Source organism: Setaria italica, chromosome III (assembly GCF_000263155.2).
Source record: "Setaria italica strain Yugu1 chromosome III, Setaria_italica_v2.0, whole genome shotgun sequence".
In the NCBI taxonomy this organism is placed as follows: Eukaryota; Viridiplantae; Streptophyta; class Magnoliopsida; order Poales; family Poaceae; genus Setaria; species Setaria italica.
This window is the reverse complement of record NC_028452.1, coordinates 42,234,045-42,253,261: the sequence shown is the minus strand read 5'-3', so window position 1 is coordinate 42,253,261 and position 19,217 is coordinate 42,234,045. Positions and strand designations below refer to the sequence as shown.

The following is a 19,217-nucleotide window of genomic DNA, read 5'->3' as shown; positions in this document are numbered from 1 at the left end:
TGATACACCTCCCATGTTTAGGACTAACGAATAAATTATCGAAGATGGGATGGCCATAGGAACACCCTACAAACTCCATATATATGCTAGTTAGAATGCTTGCGGGAACTAACAGTAGAACCTGAGGCTTGGATTGGCTAGGTCCATGAGCTGCCATGTATGATGAACTTCGAGGTAGCCCTTTTTGCTTAGCTAGGCACAGTTTTGGATCATGGGAGGTAGGAAGAGCTTGCAAAATGTAGGTGTCTTCCATGAAGACCACAAGCCAACATGAGCAGGTGGTGATGAAGACAAAGAGGTGAGGTGACAGGTTCAAGTTTTTAATAGAATAATGGAGTACAATATTTCATTTCAGAGATCACAGACTTAGGGTTCAGCCACCATGAAGAACACATACACGTGCGTGCGCGCACACACACTGCCGGTGTCACAGGAACCGGGGTCCCCTTAGTCGAGAGCACACGGACACTACGACAAGACTCCATTGAAGGGGCTACCAACCTACCATACGACGGTGGGAAACCCACACGGCATAAAATGGAATAACATGCAAGTCTCCCACCTGCTATCTTATCCTAACATATCGGTGCACATACCCCAAGGCAAAGACCACCGGTCATAAATATTGATGAAGCAAGCGTACAACAAAACCCCTCCGGTGGCTAAGGTTCTTTAGCATATAGATGGCAGCATGCATGCACCAAGGAGACAAGACCAAACACACCTCCATGCGTAGAGGTAGACTACCAATAGTAGCTTCCACGAAGGCCACTTCCCAACTTGGGCAAGTGGTGATGAAGGCCAAGGGGGTGCAACTTTGCGATAGAATAATGGAGTGCAATATTTCATTTAGAACATCAGCACAACCTTGGGGTTTAGCTATCAAAAGAAAATTTACAAGGTCAAAGAGATCCACCAAAAGTCCAACACACGCGCGCGTGCGCACACGCACACGCACGCACACACACACACAGACACACACACACACACAAAAAGATGATTCAGGGTGAAATCTATACATAAATCAGCATCGCTCAAGTCTAATTCCTATACCAATTGGTAATCACATTGCCTTGGTTGGTTGATCAAGGTCTGGCACCGGCGACCACCATGCAGGTGCTGTCATCGAATCAAGGTAGAAGAAAACAAGGTTATCCAAGTCTAAACTGAATGAGGCAACCAAGGCAATCTTATCTCCACAAAGCACTAGCAGCTCCGCATTCTCAAGCTCATCATTTGTGTTCCCCCCACCTGAGGGGTTGGGCTTGGATGCTTATGCCAAGCCGAGGTTCATCCAAGTGCACTACGTAGATCCTCAAGTCAGCTACCAAGGCAATGATCTGGTAGGTGGGTAGTAACTCGTCATGATCAGATGTTGCATACAATGAATCATCACATCTGACTCGCCAAATAAACAAGCAAGCCAACCAAATTGCCAGTGCTTACAAGGAGGCATGTGTTAGGCGATTTGATTGGAGTTGTGAGTGTGTAACAAAGGAGAGTGATACATTCAAAGAAGGGGAAGACATAATAGAGTGAAAAGCAGACATTGGTGAGCACGTCAATCATGGTGATACGGCCTCTCATATCTTAGACCAACAAATTTCGAAAGGTAGCATGGCCATAGGAACACCCTACAAACTCCATGCCAGGTGGAATGCTTGTGGGAACTGGGCGGTAGAACCGGAGGCATTGGATGGCCTTGTCCATGATCTGCCATGTGTGATGACCTTCGAGGTGGATACTATTGCTTAGCTGGGCACAGCTTCAGATCATGGGAGGTGGGAATGAAGAGCTTGCAAAACGAGGGTTTGGCTTCCATGAAGGCCACTTTCCAACTTAGGCAAGTGGTGATGAAGGCCAAGGGGATGCAACTTTGTGATAGAATAAATGCAGTGCAATCTATCATTTAGAACATCAGTACAACCTTAAAGTTCAGCCACCGAAAGAAAATGTACAAGGTAAAGGAGATCCAACAAACAAACAAACACCAAACTACCTATTACAAGGCTCATTGATCCACTTGACTTGCTACTCATCACTTGATTCGATTTAACATCAAAGCTGCTATCTGAATATCCTAGATACTAATATATTATGCCTGGATGTCACCTCTGCTGCTTCAAGATCCATCCAATCCTTCCATGTCTTTTTGCGAGTGCTTTGTTTTTTCTGTCCTTTCACAGTTAGCTTATGCTGAAAAAGTTGCACTCATTTTTATGTGACTTTTAAGTAATTATGTTGTGATTGAAAATTAGGGTGTTGGGTCCTTTATGTAAAATACTTGAATTAATTTGAGGTATTTTTATAGGAAGTTTCTAATTCTGTGCCACCACCCTCAAAAACATCCTAAACACTCTATTTTTATAGGAAGCTTCTAATTCTGTTATTACATAGGCCCATTTTGAAACATCCCAATTTTTTCTATGCATTTAAAATATGGACCCCAAAATTTTTTTCTAAAATGTATATAGCAATTTAAGCCCTAGAGCCCTACATTTGAATTATTACATCACAAATAGTTTTCCATAATCACATATGCATTTGATTGAGCTAACTACCTAGTCTATCTCAAGATTATTCCGTCCTAGTATTATTATCAAACCAACCCCAACTCAAATTTGAAATCCATTTCAAATTTGAAACCTAAGCTCCATCTCAAATAAATAACAACCCTTTAAACCTCTAGCTGGGCCGGCAACCTTGAAATGGGCCCGCTCTCTCCTCCAGCTGAACCTGTCTCCACCCCTCCCTCTCTTTCTCAAACCTGCGACGGCCTAGCCAGGCCGGCTCGCTCATCCGCTCCCTCATTCGGCCCAGCCCGTCAGCTCGGTGACATTTGCATGACGTCATCGTCTTCCTCCCCATCCATCCCCATTTCCCCTCCTTTTGCCCATGCACGACACTACCACCCGCCGCACTTGCACAGCCACCGCTCCTGCTACCCCCTCTGCCCCGTAGCTCATGCACTGCCGTCACCTGCCATATGCCCACACCCTGGCGCTATTAGAATGCCACCCCTGCACCCAAAACAGCCACTCCCAAAACCACCCGTGTGCACATCGACGCATACCGCTGATGGCATGCCTACCCGATCTACCCACCCCGGGCCGGTGATGCCCCCAAATCAAGTGTGCGGGAACCACCTCACCTAGGCACATCTCCCCTACCACCTCCCGTCCTCACCCAACTCCCCTAGCCCCTCATCCAGTTTTGTGCCATCACGCCATGCTCTCTCACGGTCGTGTGGCCACCTCACCTTGATCTCCCTCACCCTCACCAGATTCACCTCCCTGGCGAGCGCGTTGTACCCTCCTACACCAGGCACATTTATTGCGCCCCTCATCTTCCCCGGGGCATCCCTCCCATCCTCATCCGCGCTGACGCCAGCTCCATGCGTCGCCAGCCGCTGCCACGCTAGTGCCACCTGTCCCCGGCAAGATAAGCTTGGCTGAGCCTCCTTGAGCCCCGCCGGTAGCCCCGGCTGCCTATAAAAGCCTCCCCACACCCCCCCTTGCCTCTTCGTCCCTCCTGTCTCCACCTCACTAGCCGTCGTTGGAAAGTGGGACCCCGTCGCGCCTCCTCCCCCTACCGCCATGCTCTATCCCATAGAGCTAGGCTGGATCGAAGTCGAGGAGTTCCGCGCACCGATAGCCACTCCTCCCCGCGTTGAAGCACCGCTCCCCGCCAGCTGCTCTTCGCTAGCCCCTCCGCCACCGCCAAACCTCACCGCTGCCCACCGCCGACCAACTCCGGCTACCTTGCTGCCCGCAGAATCAGCCCAGGTAGGGCCATCATGCTATCCACACTGCTATCTGCCCTCTTCGCCCCCTCTAGCCCTCTTGCTGCCCAACCGTTGTGCTACCAAAACACTGGCAAGCCGCCGGCATCACTCCGGCCGAACAAAACCCCGCCTGGTTCTCTTGTCGTGTATGCCTTACCCTCACAAACACCCCACCATAGTTCCGCCCTGCCCTCCTCTATCGCCCAGACCACCCCTTGCTGATCCCTGTGACCAGAGCCAGCCGGTACGAGCAACTCCCAAGCTCCCCTGCCCGCACGACGGTCCTGTGACACAGCCCGGGCGGTGCCGCCCCTCTCCTCCCCTCCCTGCACCCGGTCCACAACCCCGAGCCCATGGCTCACAAAATAGTGCCACCACACGGACCCCTTGCCGCATCACCACCCTAGCCCACCTGTCAGCCTCTCCTCTCTCTCCCTCTAGTTTTGCTATGGCCACCCCAGCTAGTGCACACTAAACTTCGCAAACCATTGCTAGAAATTCCCAAAAATCACCAAAAATTCACCAAAATATTAGAATCCATTCCAAACATAGCCATACCTCATTTATCCAAGTCTCACACCCATAATCCCAAGAATTAGATCCTCCTCTTTTCATTAATAGGGAAAGTTATATATTTTATGTGACCCAAAAATAGGAAACCCTTCTAAGGAGCTCTATAAAAATCCCAAAAAATTCTAGGAAATTACCCAAGCCTCCTAAACCCCATGTCTTCTCTTTTAACCGATGTTTGAGGTATTGCTTTGATTGTTGCTTGATTAATTTTTTTCTTACATATAACTACGATAATGTAGAAAGCAACGAGATCGGAAACGAGTTCGATGACTCGGACTACGAAGAAGAAGCTTTGAATGACCCGGACTTCGAGAAAGGCAAGTCCCACAAATCATTATCATTTTTTATCCCAAGTCTCACTAGTAAAATGAACCAAGATAATAACTTGTTTACATTATAAGCTTTGCATATTTCATTTATTTCCTTGCTTAGTTCATCCTAATAATTTTGATCCCTCCTTGATATCAAAAACCCCATATAACCTAGGTCATATCATGATTCCCAAAATCCTAAGGAAGAGTGCGAATACTTTGGAAAACGGCATAAAAACAAATAATGTGAGTCGAGCAACAAATTAAGGTTGGACCCGTGAGTAAGAGGGTAGCCTCGACAGAGGATCCTATTCTAAAAGGCTTACTCTGGTCATATGAGGACCGGTCATGGGAAAGTCTTTCTAGTGAATAGTACAGCCGCACGTGCCAAAAAGGTATAGCCATCAGGAGTGCCTAAACATGTGAGGCCTTGATTCACACCCCACCAACTGAACCTAATAAACCATCCCAAGGGGCCACGGTGGGTAATAAATAGACTGGAGCAGGACCTTCGCAAAGTTCCAGGTCTGCTTGGCATGGGTCATGAGTTGAGGTTCGTAGGACCTATTGACATTGCATGTCAAGTTATGATGCATCTGTTCCCGGGATTGAGTCCATGAGTGGACATAGTGTGGCCCATGTTTAGACCCCAACCGTATCTGTGGACCGAGTTGGGGAATGTTGTCTAGGAATAGACACAGGTAGGTACAGGTCTCATAGGTCAGTACCGCCTATGATCAAGGTATGGGCTGATCGAATGTGCGGGTAAAGTGTACACCTCTGCGCAGAGTTATAAAACTATTCGAATAGCCGAGGCTCTTGGTCAGGAGCTCACATAGTTAAAGCTCCCATTGATTAGTCATAACCTATTTTATTAAAAGAGTGAGATTCAGGCTTGTTCTGAGATGTGTCTAGAGATAAGGAGAAAGCCAACTCAGGTAATCCTTGACGGATCATGATGCTCTTAAAACTTGGGGATAGGTAGGGAGGTAGATTCCCCTCCAGGACTAACAACTTATAAATATCTATATTACATTCTTTTCAAATGTTACAACCATATACACCATCCATGAAACTAGGTTCCAGACAAACTAGCAGCTATTCCTTGAAATTCTATGTGAAATAATACAGCAACTGTAGGATTTGCTGAGTACCCATTGTATGGTGGAGTACCCATTGTATGGTGCTCACTCTTACTTCCCCTTCCTTTCTTTCTCCAGAGGAAGAAATCGCCACTAAAGAGGGTGAGGATCATGAGGATCTACCACACGAGCCAAGCCGCCTGTTGGCTTGGGACTGTTACGTAGGACTCCGCTGTATAATTAAGGTTGAGGTTACGGCCACTCTCATATCTTTAGTAGTGGGCTTTCTCTTTTTCAACCTTATGTAAGTTATCAATAAAAGTTGTACAAAGTATGGATGTGATATTTCTTGTGTGAAATGCCCGTATCATCTATTGATTCAGGCAATGATACGAATGATTATAGGGGCAGCCCCCACACATTTGGCGCCCTCTCTCTCTCTGCTTCACCCTATCCCTATGGAAGTGAAGACCGCTTTTTGCAGTACAAGCAAAGAATTCCCTAGTTGGCTTATATTATTTATACCGTCAGGCTCAAAATAGGCTAAGAGGCAATCAAATGCATCATCAGCCTTTTTATTCTTCAGGATTGTATCTCAGCTCAAATCATTTACTGTCACCGTCTCTCTTGCTCTATGAATACCTGCAGGAGCCAAGTGGGAAGAAACACCATGTCCACAATGCAAAATTCCAAATTAATTGTAACCAACCGACAACCTCAATGAGACAATGACCACAACGCAAATCTATTGTAGTAACAAACAACTACCTCCGGCGGTAATGCAAATCCATGCTCATACAGCAGTTTTACAACCAGACAATCTAAGCTGAACCATAAACAAGTGATTTAAACTATTTTGGGCTCCACGTTGTCCAACGTACACTGCTGGGAATGCGCCTTCAATACCGGTTTCAAATCTCCCTTTAGTATTGGTTGTGCAACCGGTATTGCTATATCGGTACTAAAGGGGGGTCCTTTAGTATCGGGTGAAATAACTGGTACTAAAGGGGAGCCTTAGTACCAGTTGGTAAATTGCCTGCCACGTCACGCGTGGCCGAAGCCTTTTTCTTTTCCTTTTCTTTTCTCATTTTCTTTTCTATTCTTTTCTTTCTTTTCTTATTTTCCTTTTCTGCCATGTGACATGCCGTTCCACCGCCGCACCATGCCCGGCCGCCGCACCTCCTGACCACTGCCGTGCCTCCAAGCCTCCAAACGCCGTGCCTCCAGGCCTCCGAGCACCCCAACCTGGTCCCCGACGAGGGAAGTGGCGGCGGCTCGAAGGCCAGGGGAGCACGCACTACAAGAAACTATTTAATTTGCTAACTGTACACAATCTGTGATGATTTTCAATTTCCTGTCACGAATCTGTTAGAGTGGATATGAGGCTCGTAATACAGTGACATTTTATCAATTTCATCATGAAGCGACTCAAAACCTGTGACGTTACAATAAATTCATCACGAAGCGGTCCAAAACCTATGACATTTTAATAAATTCGTTGTGATTAATAAATTTAGAATTATCATGGCACACCGGGGGCAAATAGAATTTTTGAAAGAAAAAACCTGGGAAAAATGAAAATAGAAAAGGAAATATAATATTTGAAACCGAAAAATAGGGGGGAAAATAGGGAAAAGAAGTGTCAAAGAATGGGTTCGAACCTGGATCTCGGGTAGAAGAGGCTCGCGTGTTCATCATGGAGCTACACGTGATATTCTAAATGTTCCTGATATTTTTCTATTTTGTAGAAGTGCTCATGTTCATTGCTAACATAGCTAAAGTCCAGTCATCAGCCCACCTCATCAATCCTAGCTGTTGTTGCCACATCAACATCCGTTAGGCGGCCCAGGTGGGGCGCTGCAGCAGCAGGATGGAAAGCAACCCCGGGGGGGGGGGGCGGCTGCACACGTGTCCAGCTGCGGCAGGTGAGCAGGCCAGCGCACCAGGCAGCCCAGCTACGCAGCAACCAGGCTCAGGCCAAGCGGGCCGCAGCGGAGCAGCCAACCTGGGTAGTGAGCTAAAATGCAAAAAAAAAAAAAGCACAAGTGCCCCACGCAGGATTCAAACCTGAGTCTCCGGTTAACCAAGGTTGACTCGCACCACTGAGCTGTTGCCTCGTTTTGGTTATGTGGTAATGAGAAAAATTATATGTAGTCATATTTTGAGCAGCTGGATTGGGAGAAAGAACAAATGAACAGTTTACATTTCTCTTTTTAATCCCAAATTAAAACATGTAAATGGTATTTCTCATAAGAACTCCAAATTTGATTTTTTTTCTAAAGTTTTCTAAATCAAGATATGGCATTTGTTTGTATTTGGGTATGTAAGATAATTATTTGATCTATTAGTTAGTTATTTAAAAAAAATAGAAAAATAACTTTTCTGCACAACAAGTGATAATGTAAATCCAAAAATGTTAATATGAGGGTAAAGGTGAGGTTGTGTCCAAGTTTGAGGTGTGTATGAGCAATACAAGACTTGAGTTGTACGAAGGTTCAAAGTTTGACTTAAGTTGTATGAAACAATGTGAGAGATCTATTCATTTTATGAACAATGTACACTCCAATTTTTGTAAAATCTTATGAAACTTTTATGTCAAGATTATATGTCAATAAATTGATTCTATGGTAATTTTCAGAATTTTCGGAGAAGTTTAGGGTATTATTACCATTATTTTATAATAAGGTTGCAAGTAGAAGTTTGAATTATCCCAAGAAAAATTTGAACATATCATCTATTTTTAATATATGGGCTAGAATTGAACATATAACATATAAGCCTAAATATATTTTTTGTGCATTTTTTGAATCTTATTAGAGGTACACATAGTTCAACTTGGAATTACTTTCGATAAGCACGTAGAAATTCATTTAAATGATAGAAAATAATAAATTTGTTAAAAAATTCTTGAAACTCCTACATGACAACATCTATGTTGTCTATTACATGTAAAAATGTAATTAGGGGTATATAAAATAATTATTTTGCAAGTTACTTCATAAGGGTGTATTAATAGTTAGTTAAAAAATAGAAAAATAACTTTTTTGCACAACAACCGGCAATGTAAATCCACAAATGTCAACAACAGGGTAAAGGTAAGCTTGTGTCCAATTTGAGGTGCATACGAGTTCGAACATGTAAAGTGCTACTTAAATCTCAAAGTTTGACTTGAGTTAGTAGAAACTATGTGAGAGATGTATCTATTTGTAAATAATATATAGTACAGCTTTAATAAAATCTTGTAAAACTTTTATAACAAGCTTAGACCCAATATATGTTGTCATGTCAATTTGTAGAATTTTCTGACCAAATTTAGATATTATTGTAATTATTATGTGGTAATTTGGAGATAGAAGTTTGAATTGTCCCTAGAAGACAATTGAATTTTTCATCTATCTCCAAGACATGGGCTATAATGAAACATATGAGCCTAAATATATTTTTTTATAACTTTTCAAATCTTACCGGAGATACGCATAGTTCAACTTGGAATTACTTTTAATATGCACGTAGAAAATCATTTAAACTGTTGAAAATAGTAAATGAGTTAGAAATTTATTGAAACTTCTACAAAGCAACTTATATGTAGTCTATTGTATATAAAAAATATACTAGTGCATATTAGATAATAATTTTTTATATTACTTCACAATGGTGCAATAAAATGAAAAAAGAAAAAGAAAAACATTAAGCAGAGAAGGAATGAACCAAGCCCATTTTGGCCCAAATGGCCCAACTATTTCTAGCTGTCTATCGCCGATCCGATGGTTCTGATTGCACTCATGTGGTATAAAATCAGTTGCCCACCCTACAAACCTTAGCTCTCCTCTCACGCACCCAGCCTCCACCTCCAGCCGCAGCCCCCTTCTCCTTTCACGCACCTGGCCTCCATCTGCTTGCTCCCTCCCTTCCTCCCACACCGTGACACCCTTCTCGCCTCCCCCATCCTCCTCCTCGCCTTCCCCGCCCAGATCTCCCGCCAGCGGCCACCAGATACCTTCCACCATGAAGGCGGGGTTGGGCGCGGGTCCTCGCCCTCCTCCACTCCGCCATGAAACATCCCCTTCTCTCTCCCTCCACCGTTCCCCCTCTATGGAGGCCGGATCCGTGGATCCATGGTGGAGGGTGTGCACAGCGTTCCACTCCCCACCCCTACGCGGCGAGTGGAGGCTCGGAGAGGGGCCCACCCGAAGCGACGGGATGCGGTCGAGGCCAGAGGACGCCATGGAGAAGGTGGAGGCCGAGGCGGCATCAAGGCGGCGGCGAGGCCGGAGCTGGGGTTCTTGCTCGCGGCGCGGTGGTGGCTGACACCTGACGGCCCCTTCTGCGTCGCCGCTCGCCGCCTCCACTCGAGTTGGCACCACCTCTACGCCTCGATGCCTGTTCCATGGCCGGCAGCAACACACCTCCATGCCTGTTGTTTTACTCTCAGCTGCAGTTTTGAATTATGACATTTTCTATTGTTGTTTGCTGTTCTGCAGGTCGGCAGTCGTTTCATTTATTGACTCCTGATGCAACATTTCCATATATCTATACTGCCACTGGATTAACCCTCTGGTTTAGCTACGAAATCCTTTGATTAGAGAACTTTTAGTGAAATTGACTGCTCATATTCTTCTATATGCTATTTATTGAAATTGACTAGAGAGATTACATCTGTTTGCACTATGCAATTGTTCATGATGTGTTGCGATAATAATTCTATCCAAAATTAACATACTCTTAGGTGTTCCTATATTGTTGTTGAAGCACCAAATTAGAAACTGTGAACTCAATTTTTAATACTTGGGGTGCTAAGGGGGTCAATTTTGAATCTAAACTTACTGTATAATGTAGTATTGTATATGCTTCAATGCTCAATTAATGTTGAACTCATACTGTTTGCATCCGTTATGCTCGAGCTATACGGCAGCTGCACATGCTGCTATGGCTCCAGGGGAGAGGCAACATCCATCTCTAATGGCCACAGGTGAGGATAGGCAATCTCGCCGGTGAGCCACCAGATTCTTCTCTTACTTTTTCCTGCTGCTTTTGGGTGTTGTGGAGTAAGCCAACAGATTGTTGCTGCTCGTCTGCTACCCTTGACCAACAGTTGTAATTTCATACTTGTAACCTGAAATTTCATACTGCTACTACTTTTGCTAAAGTTTTTTTTCAACTTAACAAGTTGATTAAAACCATTGCTAACTTTATAGTGACGTATACATGTGGCAACAGTGCTTTCATGGGAGGTACTGAAAGTTCTTCACACTGTAGTTCTATAATCTTCAGTTAGTTGTGAACAATGTTTGTTCGCATTCACTTCTATTCAATGGAGAAACATGACCATGAAACTGTTCAATATGTTTTGTTTTCAGGTCTAGTTTGGCAAAAAAAATGCACTTAATTTTGAATTTGAAAGATAAATTGACAAATTATAAATAGTATTAGTTTTATTTTATTTTTTTGTTCTATGAGGTGATCGGTGCAGTTAATCTAAGAAACTGTGGCTCTAATGGATCAATTTGATTTTCCCCTGGGCAAGCTTGGCAGCAGTAGATTTATTTTATCTACTGATTGTTCACTAGTAGTAGTAGTCATCAGCTCAGCATCTATTGTTAGTTAAGATTCTCTGAATGCTATTTGAGAAAATGTAGTCAAGTGATTGGAAAATGTTTTTCTTGAAGAATACCATCTGTCTAACACATTAACCATTGCATAAGTCTTGGCATTTTGCAACATTACTAGTTTGCTCAGGTTTTGATGTACGATCAATTTATCCATGTGTGATGTTAGCTGATTGTGTCAGTAGGTTGTTACTCTTAATTCAGTTCAGCTTTACGATTATATTTTTGTGCAGGGCTGGTGAGCTATCCCTGAGCTTGAGCGCCTCATGACCGTGGTTGCCAACCCCCGCCAGTTCAAGGTCCCTGCTGAGATTCTGTGTAGACTAAGAATATACCTGAGATGATGTTTGCTGATTTGAATGCAAACTTGAGATTGTATCTGTTATTTTAGTTGATGGTTTAATATAATTTGATATGTATTCTGGGCTGTAATGATCATTGTGATATATGAGAGAAATTAGATTGAATTTGGTGGGCTCAATTTTTAATAGGCTTGTTTAGTGGGTTTTGATATGATACAGTGGGCTGAAAAAATGGCCCAACTAAGTGACCCAGTTCTAAAATGGTCCTGGACCGTGAATGCCACGTCAGCATTAACCATGTCATTGTCCACATCATTGTCCCTGGCCATGTCATCAATGACGTCACCAGCCATGTCACCGTCCACGTCACCAGCCACATCATCATCCACGTCATCATCATTATCCACTTCACTAGCCTTGTTGGCTGCCACGTGGGAACCATCTGTGCGTTTATTTTCGTTACAAACATTGGGCCTGGGCTGGGCTGCACGGGACTAAGGGTGGTTTGTGACAGTTAGAAAACATCATAGATTGTGCTGATCTATGATGATTTCGAAGAAAACGTCGATCGATTTAATATGTGATGCTCAATACATGATGTTATCTGAAATCGTCACAGACACTACTTTATGACGGTTTTTCAGTGATATGTGATAAATTTTTTTCGTCACTGATTAAATGGTTTCTTGTAGTGGCGGTAGGGGGCGTGGAGAGCGGCAGCATGCGGCTAGCGACGAATCGGAGGCCGGCGACACGCGGCCCTCCAGCTCGGAGGCCGGCGGCGCGCGGCTCTGGCACGGACCCGAGAGGCGGCCGCAGTGAGAGGAGAGGAAGGAGAGAGGTATGAGCGATAGTGTGTGGCCGGTAGGTGAGAGGTAGTGCGTGACCGGTGGGGAGAGGAGAGTAGGGAGATAAGGATAAGGTGTAGCGTGGGGAGACAAAGGAGAGAGATGAGGAGTCGGAGACAGCCGGAAAGAGCCTTTTAGTGCCGGGTGAGGCTCCACCAGGTACTAATGGGTAACCTTTTTACCGGTTGGAGCCCCCAACCGGTCCTGGGTCACGGGAGACTCCTAGAGAACTAGCCGTTAGACCTAGTACTAATGCCCATATTAGTACCGGGTTAAAAACCAATCGGTACTGAGGGTTATGATTAATGTTCAGTTTTCCGGTAGTGGTAATTTTCCTCAGTTTCGTGAACAAGTAATATAATCGCTATGCTAGCTGATTGCGATGCTATCATGGGGCAAATGTATTTATCGAAACTCAAACGACTTTAAAATTTTGGTTAAAAAGAACATCCGAGTGATTCGTATTCGCTCGACCCGTTTGTTAATTGCACGGATAATACCGACCTCAGTTGTTGAACGAATGCACGCTAAGCTCGCGGACTCATCATCATGCATGTTCTCACTCATTCCCCTGCTCGTTGACTTGCCATAAGAAATTCCACCGCCATGCCAATCACTACTCTGTCCCAATCACGACGTTGACCTAACAACCCGTACACACGACACGACGACACGCTTACCTTGGCTAACTGCCCGAGCTAGCCCGATCGATCAGACGCTACTCCATCTAGTATTAGTTCCCATGCATTGGCAACCTCATGATCACAAACCAAAACGATCAGGTGAAAGCCAGCTCATGCATATGCATCCATGGCGGCGGCGCCGATGATTCTCTACCTCCTGTGCTTCGTCGCCGTCTCGTCGGAGCTCGCTGCCCGCGCCCATGGACAGGTCGACACCCTGGGCTTCATCAGCATCGACTGCGGCATCCCAGAGGGCGCGGCGTACGCGGACCAGTCCACGCGGGGCCTCCGCTACATCTCCGACGCCGGGTTCACCGACGCGGGGCTCAACGCCGGCGTCAACCCGCCGTACAACATCAAGGGCCTGGCCGACCGCTACCTCACCGCCCGCTACTTCCCCGGCAGCGACGGCGAGCGCAGCTGCTACACGCTCCGGCCAGTGACCGCCGGCGGCAGGTACCTCGTCAGGGCCACCTTCTACTACGGCAACTACGACGCGCTGAACCGGCTCCCCGCCTTCGACCTCCACCTCGGCGTCAACCGCTGGGTCACCGTCAACGTCACCGCCCCCGGCGCCATGTACATCTACGAGGCGGTGGTGGTGTCGCCGGCGGACTTCTTCCAGGTAGGAGTAGTATAGGTATAGATTGTGTTTGTGTTTTTCCGAACAACTCGGTTACTTGAAGCTTTTCGGTGCTGAATTTATTGGTGCATGCAACCAACTAAGGTGTGCCTGGTGAACCGAGGCCTGGGCACACCGTTCATCTCCGGGCTTGATCTGAGGCCGCTCCAAGACGAAATGTACCCGGACGCCACCGTGAACCAGTCGCTGGCGCTGCTCAACTTCCGCCGCCCGGCGGCGACATACAGCTTCAACCGATACCACTTCTGGCGGCCGGCCAGTACATACCGAGTGTTCAGGTGAGTATGTTTTTCTTTGTTTCTTTTTTTTTTTGGGCCGGTTGTCACTAGCTAGCTAGTTAAATTTGAGCATCAGAAATGATCATGCCGCCCTGCGCTGATTTTCAGCCCATATATGGAGCATCTTTTTGTTCGCTTAATATACCATCGATTTGCCCTGTTTAGAATGTAGGGAAGAAATGTGTATACAACGATACAGAAGGCGGTATAAACTAGTTTCAAACTACATTTCCTTCCCTTGCACTATGAAATAGGTTAAGTATTTAAGTGCAATCGGCAATCACTTGTGAAGGGGCCTGCGAAATGGAACCTAACTGATAGCTGCCCATTGACCATGGGGCTCCTTATGGATCACGAGAAATAGAAAACATATGGATAGGAAAAGGGCAAAGACTATCAGTCTATCATGCCCCTTGGATTCCCATAAGGATTGAATTATTGAAAGCACGTAGAGTAGTCAAAAGGTTGTGTTTGATATATGAAAAACACATAAATTTTAAATGGTACTACATGGATTAGGTAGGTAGAAACAGACAGGACCGAAAAAGAGAAATGTTGCTTTTGAAAAGTCAGGAGAAATTTCAAGATAAGCTTAGACTAGCATCATCACCTTTCTCCTCCAAATAGTGTATGATATGAAAGTTTTCTACAGAATTCCTCTAAGTCATCAACTTCATTCAAAGAAGGTGCTAGGTCGTGGTTTCTTTTCACTTGGATGGGAATTCTGCAACATTTTTCCATTTTTAATACATTCCAAAGGGGCCCTAAATTATTGCATGATTCTGATAAATAAATTCTAAACAGCAAATCTTTCTGAAAAAAAAAAAGAAACTCACCAAAGATTCAAAAAGTGCTGACTGAAAGCTAATTCCTCTTCCAATGTAAAACAAAACTACAATTCTACATTCGGATCCCTAATGTTTTACATTTGCCACCTCCTAGCACTGTCTAAGATTCCAATATTTTTTTGTATTCTGCAAACAACAGGTACCCATTTGATCCATACGATCGGCTCTGGCAGTCTTACGGAGATATTGACGCATGGACCAACATAACATCCACAACAGCCGTCGATGTCTCCAACATCAGCAGCTTCCATACGCCATCGAAGATACTGTGGAGCGCTGCCACTCCAGTGAACGGAACCCGGATCGACTTCACATGGAGCTCAGATTCCTCCATAAACAATGACAAGACATCATACCTCCTGTTGCTTTACTTTGCGGAGGTGCAGAGGTTGCCAAGCAATGCACTGAGGCGGTTTGATATCCTTGTTGATAACACTACATGGAATGGCAGCCAGGGCTACAGCCCGAGGTACCTTTCTGCCGAGCTTGTGAAAAGGATGGTGCAGGGATCAAGCCAGCACACTGTCTCGCTTGTTGCCACACCAGATGCGACTCTTCCACCACTCCTGAATGCATTCGAGATATATTCGGTGCTGCCAATGACTGAGCGTGCGACAAATGATGCAGATGGTATATGTTTTAGCACTTTAGTTTTGCTTGAAACACTTTCAGTCGACTTCCATCCATCAGCAATATGTTGTGTTCATAGGATCATAGGGTTAGGCACACTTTGGTTGCAAGCAAATAGGGTGCATATATAACTTCTAGCGCTGACCTGTTTAATTATTTTATCATTTTGTTAACATATTTAACAGCCAAGGCCATGATGGAGATTCGCAAAAATTATGCATTGAAGAAAAATTGGATGGGTGATCCTTGTTCACCAAAAGCATTTGCTTGGAATGGATTGAACTGCAGTTATACTTCATCTGGCCCTGCATGGATCGTAGCTCTGTAAGTACGGCACCTAAAGGCATTCTACCACAAAAAAAAAGCACGATTATAGACTTACATGGGTGCTAGATAACTGAAAACCAATGATTAATAGAAACTTTTTGTGCCTTGCCATTGACCAACTATATGCAGGAACTTGTCATCTAGTGGGTTGAGCGGTGCAATCGATGCTTCTTTCAGAGATCTAAAATCCCTGCAATACCTGTAAGGCAACTTCATCATAAAAAATTTAGTGCTTGCCGCATGATGAATTTAACAATTTAGTTATTAGTTGATCATGGTTACTACAACTTGAATTAGCATAATGTTCAAGTTTTACTTATATGTTCTAATGTCTACCTTAGTATTCTTACAAGAATTACAATCGCAGGGACTTGTCCAATAACAGTCTATCTGGTCCAGTACCTGATTTTCTTGCGCAAATCCCATCACTCACATTCCTGTAAGTATTTAATCTATATATATATTCCTGAACAGAAATCACTTTTTCAAAAATTCAATCATATCAAACTGGGTTTCTGCAGTGATTTGTCAAGCAACAAACTCAACGGACCAATTCCTGCAGTTCTACTACAAAAACGTCAAAATGGATCTCTTGTATTAAGGTTTGCATTTTGAAGAATTACATAGTTCTTCCTAGATGCTTAAAAAATGAATTAACTCGTACTACTAGAACCAAACAAGTGCAGTCACGACATTCTTTCCTAGATACTCATGTAGTGTTTCTCCAATGCTAGGACCGGTAACAACGCAAATCTGTGTGATAATGGTGCTTCTACCTGCGAACCAGAGAACAAGATTGGTAAAAGAATACTTATCATTATTGCAATAGTTGTCCCAGTAGCAGTAGCTACTCTACTATTTTTGGCGGCATTTCTTATCCTTCGTAGAATGAAGAATAAACAAGGTAACATTTCATAAGTGAAACCATAAATTCTGCATTCACTGAAGGTTGCTAATATAAGATGTGACTTGGTTCTAGTTACAAGGACAGCAAACAACTCAAGGCTTCCTAGCCCTCGAGAAAGATCGAATGTATTTGAAAACAGACAGTTCACCTACAAAGAGTTGAAGCTCATGACAGCTAACTTCAAAGAAGAAATAGGGCGAGGAGGATTTGGTGCTGTCTTTCTAGGATATTTGGAGAATGGAAGTCCAGTTGCTGTCAAGATGTGTTCAAAAACATCTCAAGGGGATAAAGAGTTTTCAGCTGAGGTAGGCCACTCATTTTGAATTTATCTTCTGAGTGCACACATGATAACTGAAAGAATTATCCTAATTACATATTTCAGGCTCAACACTTGACTAGAGTTCATCACAGAAACCTTGTTTCCTTGATTGGATACTGCAAGGACAAGAAACATCTAGCCCTTGTTTATGAATATATGCATGGTGGAAACCTAGAGGACCGTCTAAGAGGTATGGTACCACTAGAAAGGAAAATATCGCTTTTAGGTGCGAGTTATTCCAACGTACTCTTTAGCTCGTTTTTAGGTTTCTATTTCAGCTTTATCAAACACACTTCCAGCCTTTCAGAACATATGCTAAAACAATCTTATGGGGATTGGTTATGGTTTCAAACACATCCTATTGGAATGTATCAACTTTATTTATCTATTGCTACTGTCATGGCGTAATTAATTAGAAGGCCTAGTTCTTCGGCCAAGGCACACTTTTGAGTTTTTTTTTTCATGAGAATGAGAACTGAGTAACTTGCACCCTACTGCTCTATTTCACATTTTCACCAACGAACCACAAGCTATTGTTATCATGCTTTTGCACAAACCTTGCTGTAACCAATTTGTTATGACCATCAATCGCAGGCGAAGCCTCTGCTGCAGCACCCCTCACTTGGCATCAACGTCTCAAGATTGCTCTCGACTCTGCCCATGGTTTGTAAGCCTGTACACACCTGAAATAGTAAAATAGTAGTAAGAGATACATGTTGTATCATGGTATATAGAACTTAAATGTATTCACTGATAACCAGCTGATTGTCCCGATTAGATATGGAAATGCCTCAACAAGTTAAGCTAGGTTCTTCCAACCCACCCAACGCTTAACCAATTGCAACCTAACTACCGTTTCATGAACACCAATGCAGGATTGGAGTATCTACATAAGGCATGTCAACCGCCACTGATCCACAGGGACGTGAAGACAACGAATATTCTGCTATCTGCTGAACTTGAGGCGAAGATATCTGATTTTGGGCTTAGTAAGGTGTTTGCCGACGATTTTAAGACCCACGTCACAACACAACCAGCAGGTACCCTGGGGTACCTGGACCCTGAGTACTATAACACATCCCGGCTCAGTGAGAAGAGTGATGTGTACAGCTTCGGAGTCGTGCTACTGGAGCTCATCACAGGTCAGCCACCGGCAGTCCCTGTTACTGGCACCGAGAGCATCCACATTGCACTTTGGGTGCGCCAGAAGCTCTCCATGGGTAACATCGAGAGCATTGTTGACCCGAGGATGGGAGGAGAGTATGATGTCAACTCTGTCTGGAAAGTTGCAGAATTGGCACTGCAATGCAAAGAGCGGCCATCACGTGAACGGCCAACAATGACTGACGTTGTGATGGAGCTCAAGGAGTGCATGGAGCTGGATGTGCTGCACGCAATGGGATATTACAGCTCGGCGCCGAGTAGCACAGTCAATCTCAGTGCAGCGAGTGTTGATTTGCAGAGTGATGCCCAAGAAAGTGATGCAAGACAGGAAACTGCGCTTGACCTGGAACAGTTGGGCAATGCATCATCAACTCAATTAGGTCCTGCACCACGATGAGACCGATCGTTCAATTTGTATGTTTAATGGTCTAGAATTCATGGAGTAAGTCAAAGATGCATCAGAAAATTGTATTTCATCATGTTATTTGAGCTGTTAAATCAAGTAACTAGCTGCACAACCCTCCATCTATGAATGTTGTATGCTTATGGTAGAAACTGAAGATGCAATTTCTGCGGCAATGATAGTGAGGAGTTCCCACTCTGAAGAGAAACTACCCGAACTTGATGTGATGACATCTGTGGAGTCGTCTTCTTCGTAGATAGGCGACAAAGGGATACCCTCCTGGTATGGGAGGATGTCAAGGTAGGCGACAAGGCGCGACTCCTTGTCCTTGGTGAGAGCAGGTGGCTTCATGTTGGGCCAGTAGACGAATCTGCCTTGTAGAGTAGATGTGATCACCAGGCCCTGTTGTGGACCTGATAAAGGAGTTTCCTCGTCCGGATCCGAGTAGCAATCAAGGTCCTTGATCAAATCCGAGTTGGATTGTGATCTGAACAGGGTAGCTTGGTATG

At 44.5% G+C, this 19,217-nt stretch overlaps 1 protein-coding gene across 1 annotated transcript; it reads left to right on the top strand.

Moving 5' to 3' along the window:
• Window positions 1-13,316: 13,316 nt before the first annotated feature.
• On the top strand, window positions 13,317-18,870 carry LOC101786042 (probable LRR receptor-like serine/threonine-protein kinase At1g05700). The gene is made up of 12 exons (XM_004963986.3): window positions 13,317-13,814; window positions 13,917-14,110; window positions 15,098-15,588; window positions 15,774-15,912; window positions 16,045-16,116; window positions 16,283-16,354; window positions 16,437-16,517; window positions 16,650-16,819; window positions 16,895-17,127; window positions 17,205-17,331; window positions 17,736-17,804; window positions 18,017-18,870. The coding sequence occupies exons 1-12, from the start codon at window positions 13,317-13,319 to the stop codon at window positions 18,700-18,702; spliced, it is 2,832 nt and encodes a 943-aa protein (XP_004964043.1). The 3' UTR covers window positions 18,703-18,870.
• The last annotated feature ends 347 nt before the right edge of the window (window positions 18,871-19,217 follow it).